The following is an 8,518-nucleotide window of genomic DNA, read 5'->3' on the forward strand; positions in this document are numbered from 1 at the left end:
CTTGACCACCTGGGTGATAGCAATCATCGCCTACTCGAATTCACCAACCAGCACAGGGTGCCAAAGGCCAGCAGCAAGGCAGCAGCCCTGGACTTCAGGAGGGAGGATTTCAATGAGGTAAGAAGACTAGTCAGGGAGGTACAGAGGTCCCAGAGGGGAGGAGATTTGGGAGTCCAAGAAGAGTGGTTGTTCCTTAAGGAGATGATCCTCCAAGTCTGAAAGGTGACAATCCCCATGCAGATCAAAGGGGGCAAGAGTGCTCAAAAGCCCCCATGGCTCACCAAAAGCATCCAGGAATGTCTCAAAGACAAAAAGGAGGCATACACCCAGTGGAAGGGATGGGCCGTCACCAAGGAGGATTATACCTCCACTGCTCGAGATTGTAGGCGGGGGCTGTTAGGAAGACTAAGGCAGAGAAGGAACTGGGACCAGCAACCTGGATCAAAGCTAACAGGAAGTCCTTTTTTAAATACATAGGGAGTAAAAAGAAGGTACTGAGTGAGGACACGCAGGAAATCTGGTGGTCACACCAGACGACAAAACTAACTTCTTTAACAGATTCTTTGCTTCCATTTTTCTGAGCAGAGACTGGGACATCCCACCCACTGGGATCCCGGACTGATCCAGGGGAGGCACAGCCAGGCCTAGGGTCAGTAAGGAGTCAGAGAACTTCTGGTGGAACTAGACATGTTCAAATCAGCAGGTCCTGATGATCTCCACCCCAGAGTAATGAGGGAATTGGCTATCATTGCGGGACCCCTGGCATGGCTTTACGAGCACTCGTGGTGCTCTGGTGAGCTGCCGGAGGACTGGAAAAGGGCCAATGTGGTCCCCACTTTCAAAAAAGGGAGGGAAGAGAACCTAAGAAACTATAGGCCCATTAGTCTTACCTCAGTTCTGGGAAAGCTCTTTGAGAAAATTATCCAGGAGCACATCTGAGGGACCAGCAGGGGATATTATGCTTAGGGGCAACCAACATGTGTTCATTCAAGGCAGGTCCTGTCAGACCAACCTGGTAGCCTTCTACGACCAGGTCACAAAATCCTTGGATGCAGGTGTCGCAGTGGATATAGTCTTTCTGGACTTTAGGAAGGCCTTCAACACCGTCTCTCGCCCCATCCTCATTAAAAAATTAGCAACTGTGGTGTCATCGCCTACACAGTCAGATGGGTCACAAACTGGCTGGAGGACCACCCAGAGAGTGGTGGTGGATGGGTCATTTTCGACCTGGAGGGATGTAGGCAGTGGGGTTCTCTAGGGCTCAGTCCTCGGGCCCACACTGTTCAACATCTTCATCAGCTACTTGGACAAGGGGGTGAAAAGCACCTTGTTCAAATTCACAGATGACACTAAGATGTGGGGAGAAGTGGGTACGCCAGAAGAGAGGGATAGGCTACAGCTAGATCTGGACAGGTTACAGAGGTGGGCAGGTGAAAATAAGTTGGGTTTCAATATTGACACGTGCAAGGTACTGCACCTGGGGAGGAAGAACCATACCTACAGCATACCTACAGGCTGGGGAATGCCCTTCTTGTCAGCACAGAGGCAGAAAAGGATCTTGGAGTCACTATTGCCTCCAAGATGAACATGGGCTAGCAATGTGAGGATGCGGTGGAAAAGGCTAACTGCACCTTGTCATGGATCCACAGATGCATCACAAACAAATCCTAGGTGATCTTTCCCCTCTATGTGACATTGGTCAGACCGCAGTTGGAGTACTGCATCCAGTTCTGGGCACCGCACTTCAGGAGGGACATGGACAGCATGGAGAGGGTCCAGAGGAGGGCCACTCACATGATCAGGGGGCAGCAGGGCAGGCCCTATGAGGAGAGGCTATGGGACCTGAACCTGTTCAGCCTCCACAAGAGAAAGCTGAGAGGGGATCCGGTGGCCATCTATAAATTTGCCAAAGGGACCAGCAGGCAGTGGGAAAGTCCCTGTTCCTCCAAGCACTACCGGGAGTAATAAGGAATAACGGCCATAAATTGACTGAGAGTAGATTCAGGTTAAACATCAGGAGGCACTACTTCACAGTCAGAGTGACCAACAGCTGGAACCAACTTCCAAGGAAAGTGGTGCTTGCTCCTACCCTGGGGGTCTTCAGAAGGAGGCTAGATAATCAGCTAGCTGGGGTTATTTAGCCAAAGCATTCTTTCCTGCCCATGGCAGGGGGTCGGACTTGATGATCTGCTCGGGTCCCTTCCAACCCTACCAACTATGAAACTATGGGGTGGAGGCGTCTTTTTCTTCTTTCTTTTTCTTGACTGATACGAAACAGAAGCTTGCTATCAGCTCTTAACATGGAAATTATTTTTTGTGGTGATCCATTTTCATTCTAAATTTTTCTAGGTTGGAAAATATTGAGGGAAATATTTCACTGTCTCTAAAATAATTTTTTTAGAAGTTTTCTGTATACTTCCAGTGATCATCCTTCCTCCAGAGAAAAAGACACAGAATTCTTAGGTCACAGCACTTGACTAATAACCAAAAGTAAAAGCAGCTGGATGCACATTTTGAAAAGTGTATGGAAGGATCTATATGCCTAGAAGGCAGGTTCAAACATTTGCCTCAAAATTATTCAAAAGCACATGCACTGTTCTCACAGGTTTCCCTATCCAGTCCCTTCTAAAAAAGACTCAGAGCTACATACAGATTTCAGTAACTTCTTCACGATCTTCAGTTAGTGATACATTATTGAACAGTCTTTACCAAAATGCTTGTGAGGACTAATAAAGATACCATCCTCTGCTGGTATACCATAGACTTATCTCCACCTTTCTTATTTCAGCATCCTGCATGTCTCTCTATTTTCTAATTCATTAATACAAATCCCTACAAATCTGCTTTTATCTCAAGGGCACTGACATCAAGTCAGAGAGACCTGGTCTGTTCCACTATGGTCATTAGGACAATTTAGTTGTCAGAGCTCCTATGTCCTTCGAGAAGTCTACTGTTACTATATTCAAGGAAAAGTGCAAGATATGATTTTCTTCTAACAGACCTGTCTTCTGTTTCTACTCCCTTCCTCCATTAATTTTATCCCATCAAGTCCTCATACAAAATTAACTTGCACAACTAAAAGATATTCTAGTAGTAGTCTCATCAATGCCAAATGGAGTAAAGCAAGATTACTCCTGTGTGACCAGCAAAGCCATTACTGGAAAGCCATATTCAAGTTGGTTTTCTATATTCCCAAAGAATGCTGAGAAACTGAAAAGTCTTCAGAGGAAAAGCCATGGATATGGGCTGAGTACTGGTAATATATTTTGTAAGACAGAAGTTAACATTATCATTCTCTATATATACCTGCACAGGGATAAATACCTGGTAAAAGGCTTTGTACTACAGAAAGGTACAAGATCTAATGACTAGAAGCTGAAGCTAGACACATTTAAATGGGAAAAAAGACACTGCCACCCCTGCTGCCTCCTCCTGCACCCTGCTGCCCTCCCCACATACATACAGATCCTCAGTTTAACAATTTGTATACTTACAGACTGGAACATTTTCCAAAGGATTGTGATGAATTCTCTACATTTGAAGCCCATAAGTCAAGGGGGGATGTTTTTGTTAAAGATATGCTTTTCTAGAAAATATGTAATTCAACTACAGCTTGTTAGACTTGATACAGAAATGACTAGGTGGAGTTCTGTGGTGATAGGTAGGTGGTTAGACTGATGATTATAGTGTTTGTTTCTGGCTTTAAAAGCCATGAAGAATCTTTTGATATTTGACTTGGCAGGAGTCTAACAAAAAAAGAAAAACTAAAAACCATGAGCACAACTTGCAGTTGCTACCAGCGGCTAAATACGGTTATGTCCTACCACCTTATTACTATCCCTATTCATATATCAATAGTATGTAATAAGCAACAAAGAACATATTCTCCAAACAGCACCACAAAAACCCTCCTGCTAAATATCTGCCTATATAAAAAGGTCTTGCAGTGCTTCTGGACAATTTCCAGGCTTGGGTTTGATGCACCTCAAGGAGGAAAGAGTTCCAGAGCTGGAGCTAGACCTCCCTCTTGTTTTTTGCCAAATGGACTTGGCACACAATTGTTATTGCAGAAGGTTGGTCTCAGCTGGCCTGAGAAACATTAAGGAGAAGGCAGTCCTCTAGACATGCAGGGCCCAGGCTGTATACGGTTCCATGGGAGTGTCTAAACATGTAAATGCTGCGGGGTAGGTAAACTCTAGAGTAAACCGACCCCAGGTAGGCATCACACATGTGAGGATGTGGAAGTAGATTTGCTGCTCCTGGCAGCAGTCTGCTCCCATGCCCTCTGGCCCTGCACCAGCCCCCTTCAACAGCCAGGGGGAGCTCTAGGCTCCCCCAGGTGCTAACCCAGGCCCTGGCAGGGAGCAGGGGGCCAGGAGACAGCTCTTTTCTGGTGGGGGCTGGGAGATTGCTCCCTGCCAGAAGTTGCCTGCTGCCAGGGTGGGCTGACACACCAGAGCCTGGAGGGAAACTGCGTCCCCCTGCCCTGGCTCCCTGATCTTAAAAACAGCTGCAGAGGAGGGGCAGATTCCAATCACCTACCCTAATCCACTGGTAGGGCAGCTAGCTTTGAGCCCCCATCTGGCACACGTCCCTGACCATGACAGTTCCCAGCCAGCCCCGGTATTCTCTGGTTCAGTTTGGTTCACAAAGGCAGGTAGGTGATCAGTATTCGCACTGGAGCACTTGAGCAAAGGTAGAAAGCCTCAGTGAACTTTTAAGCTTTCAGTCGGTGATGCCATGTGGGCCAGGGTCAAACCCTCTCAGAGAAGGTAGTGGCATTGCCCTGGGGTCAATACCACCCCCTTAGGCAGTAGAGTCTGGGAAAGTGGGTAGAATCACCCTTCAGGCAGGAGTGGGGGCTAGGAACAGTGCATCTTGAGATGCTGGAGGACTGCAAAGTGTTCTTATTGTCTCCATGGAGTAAATAGGCCAATGTCAACTAAACATGTATTACTTAATACAATCTAGAGATATTCCTCACCCACAAATAGTTAGATTTCACACACAGAGAAATGTATAAATGCATGTAATGTTCCATACATAATCTAATTATTGGGGGTCCTCTTAAATTCATCCCCGCCCCCACTGCTGCAGTGGGGAAGGAAGTGGCAGGGGAAATAGGGGGTGAGGGGGGCAGTAGGATGGCAGGCAGTGGGGAGGTGCTAGTGGGGTAGGCGGTGGGGGAGGAAGTGGGAGGGCAGGTGGTAAGGAGACAGGCAGTGGAAGAGGTGGTAGAGGGGTAAAGCAGTAGGGGAGGCAGTGGGGACAGCAGGTCAAGGTCACAGCTAAAGCTACAGCAGCTGTATGCCCCCTGTCACCTCATAATTAAGTCCAAAATAAAGGACATTCCCCCCCTACGTTCAATGGGGGCGGGGGGTGGGCCTCATCCTGGATTCAAGTAAATATGGTAGTTTTATAGGAAACATTCCAACGATCAAGATTTAGTCTTTTTTGGGGGGTTGGGATGGGGAACACAACTTTTTTCCAGCCATAAGGAGTTTTGCTCCACAGAACTACACCCCGCTCAAACACTACATCCTTCTCCCACGCACAATCCGCACAAAAGAACACTTTTCTGACCTTTATAGGTCTGTTTCCAATTCAAACACTTTTGCTCACAAAAAAGGAATGTGGAGAGGGGTAAAACAAGCAGCCTGAAATTTTTGCTTCCCACTCAATCATTTTCAGTGTGCTCCCTTCCCTCTCCCCACCAGCACCATATACGCTCTCCCTCTCGCTATCTCTCTGTCTCTCCATTAATGCCTGCAAAGAAAGGCTGCTGAAGTGTGCTAAAACAGACGTGATAAAATTATCAATTTGTGACCAGTCAGAGTGCTGCTTTGGGTATTTTACTGAAGATACAACTTTGGCTCCTTTCCACAGCAGAAAAGTTCTAACAGAAACCCTAGGGGAACTGTTTTAGCAGTCTGTAACTTTTTTACTGATCCAAGCTATAGTCAGCCAAAAAGGCAAAAGGTGAAAGACATTTGACATTTCTATCTTAAAATAATGAGCAAAACTGATAAAATGTGAACTCTCATTAAATTTCTTGCATATTTTAAGGGGGTGTTAACTCCTGAGGGTGGCAGGAAAACAGGAGGCAAATAGACATGAGACAAAATATATATATAATTGATACAGCCATAAACTAGCACAAAAAATAGTTGGTGGCTTACAGTCCTGTACAATATAACATAGTCTGTCTCAAAAGAGATCATTAAAGATTATTGGTTGTTTAAGACTACCATTTTCAAAGCATGTATTACACTAGTTTTATAACTATTCCCATCCTAAACTAATTTTCACAGGGCCTCTTCTCTCAGAGGAATTATTGAACAGTGCACTCCTTTAAAACAGGCTCACTCTCATTTGAATCATAATATTATTCAACAGCACTATCTATTACATTTTTAATTTAATTGGAAGTGATGATATATAAAATAAAATCTTACTAACCATACCATCTTTCCATCAAATAATCACGTATCATTTATATCAAACTTATTACATAGGGTATATGCATGTATCTACCACCCAAAAATAATACAAAAAACAAACATTTGTATTAGGATGCATCTTAGTTTTACAGTCTCCATGTATCAGTTAAGCTAATATAATTTACTGGAAGAAATCAAAGTAATGGGAGCAAGGGAGATTAAAACAACTTTAACAATGCTTATCATTACAACAATAAACTTCAACAAACATCTTCGCCCTCTTAATTAAATGCTCCCTCATGTGGAACTGAAAATAGTATGTCATAGATACTTACCCTAAAGATACCCTAAACCTACCTTGGGCAAGCCAGTAGTTCCTGATGTATAAAGAATATAAAGTGGATCATCTGAACGAACAGCGACACAGTCATGAGACTGTGCTTTTGCAAGCTCTTCATCCCAGTCAAGATCACGACCTGGAACAAGAGGAACAGTGCCCTATACACCAAGAAACACAGAAAATATGCAACGAAATTAAACAGATAAAATAAAAATAGTTATTCAAATAGCACGCACAACCAGTCTTCCATTAAAACAGCCTGAATAAAAATTAGTATATTTAATCTCTCACTTATCTAATTATTATTTAAATCTTACGCAATGGTAAAAATTCCAATTAAAAATGAACAGCATATATATATTTCATGGAGAAAAACAGGAAACAGATAACAATTTAGAAGCAGAAAACATCTCATTAGTTTACCAAGTTAGGGCGATGGTAAATGAGAACTTTTTCAGGTTTATGTTGCGTCATTGCCAGTGCTCCTTCTAGGAGGGGTATGTATTCCACTTTCCTTCCTGGTTCTATTCCAAAAGTTGCTCCTACAATGAGTTTTGGCTAAAATAAGAAAGAACACATCAAGAATATTTTTCATAAAGTTATTCAGAAAAATAAACCATGCATGTCTTATGTTACACATGACACTTTGCATGTGGAAAGGTGGAAGCCTCTATATTTTTGAACATTTATTTATAGAATGTATGATTCATTAACTTTCCTGGACCCCATGTAGACAGGCACTTTTTAATCACAACTCTCTGTCTTAAGGTGTATGCAAAATATTTAGACATATTTTCAGAACCCAACCACCTAAAACTTTCAACGCACTACATTTATATTTATCCAATTCTCACCAAAAAGGCAGTCATAAAAATAAAAATCAGAAAAGCTAAGAGTGAAAACTCATTTAGAAAAGAATCAGTCATTATTCTTCTTATTCATGCAGTTTTGGAGAAATGTGACAAAAAAAGTACAATCTTCCAGTCTGACTAAGCTAGTTTACTAATTGCATATACTAGCATTAATTTCATTTTGGAAGCAGTAACCAGAACTTCCAAGTTAAGGTTGAGTCAAGATTTCACAGTGTAAGGAGGGATTAAACTGCTTCCTTACAAACGAATAATAGGATGTATGCTTTCAAAATGTACTATTCAAGGAAATATGATAATTCGTTTGAATTTGAAAAAAATTTCCAATTAATTTTCAAAATTGCTTTAAGAAATACAACATATGTCATCTATACCTTTTCGGCCAGACTTAACAACAGAAGAGGACAGAACTTTTTAATTAAACTGAGCTATACAAAAAGTCATGTGGAGAATATATTTGAATAAATTAGTCTGTACTTAAGATGAAATATTACAACTGGAGACAGCAGCTAGTGGTTAAAGACTGTAGTCAACACCAAGACTATAGTTCAGTCAGTGGTGTCACTGCCATTGGATTAGAAGAACTAATCACCACTGTTCCTCTCTAGCCACATGCAACTGTAGTCTCAGAAAACATCAAATCAACTGTAGCAAGACTCCCGATAAGCAGAGTACTCTCTGTGGGAGCTCGATGCCGAATTACATAGGACTGAATTAAGCACAGGCTCAGACCTGTTCAATTTAAAACTTTTATTGTTTCACAAAGTCATAAACTAAAGGAGGTCTGTTGGTTCACGAGGTTCCCAAATCAAGCCCTTGCTCTCTAACCCGGAGGCTAGGTGTGGCTGCCTGATTCAGGTAGTCTCAGA

General features: G+C 42.9%; 1 protein-coding gene across 4 annotated transcripts in view; it reads right to left on the minus strand.

The window, feature by feature from the left end:
- Positions 1-8,518, minus strand: part of ACSS3 (acyl-CoA synthetase short-chain family member 3) — a 178,383-nt gene that overhangs the window by 131,250 nt on the left and 38,615 nt on the right. For all 4 annotated transcript variants that reach the window (XR_002102507.1, XR_002102506.1, XM_019543148.1 and 1 more), the window contains exons 4-5: positions 7,204-7,338; positions 6,798-6,938 (exon numbers count right to left, since the gene is read on the minus strand). Coding sequence is in view for 2 of the 4 variants with exons in the window: in XM_019543148.1 (XP_019398693.1) it covers positions 6,798-6,938; positions 7,204-7,338 (276 nt within the window). In the remaining 2 variants the exon portion in view is untranslated. The remainder of the gene's footprint in view (positions 1-6,797; positions 6,939-7,203; positions 7,339-8,518) is intronic.

This window comes from Crocodylus porosus, unplaced genomic scaffold (assembly GCF_001723895.1).
Source record: "Crocodylus porosus isolate Cpor-Errol unplaced genomic scaffold, CroPor_comp1, whole genome shotgun sequence".
Classification (NCBI taxonomy): Eukaryota; Metazoa; Chordata; order Crocodylia; family Crocodylidae; genus Crocodylus; species Crocodylus porosus.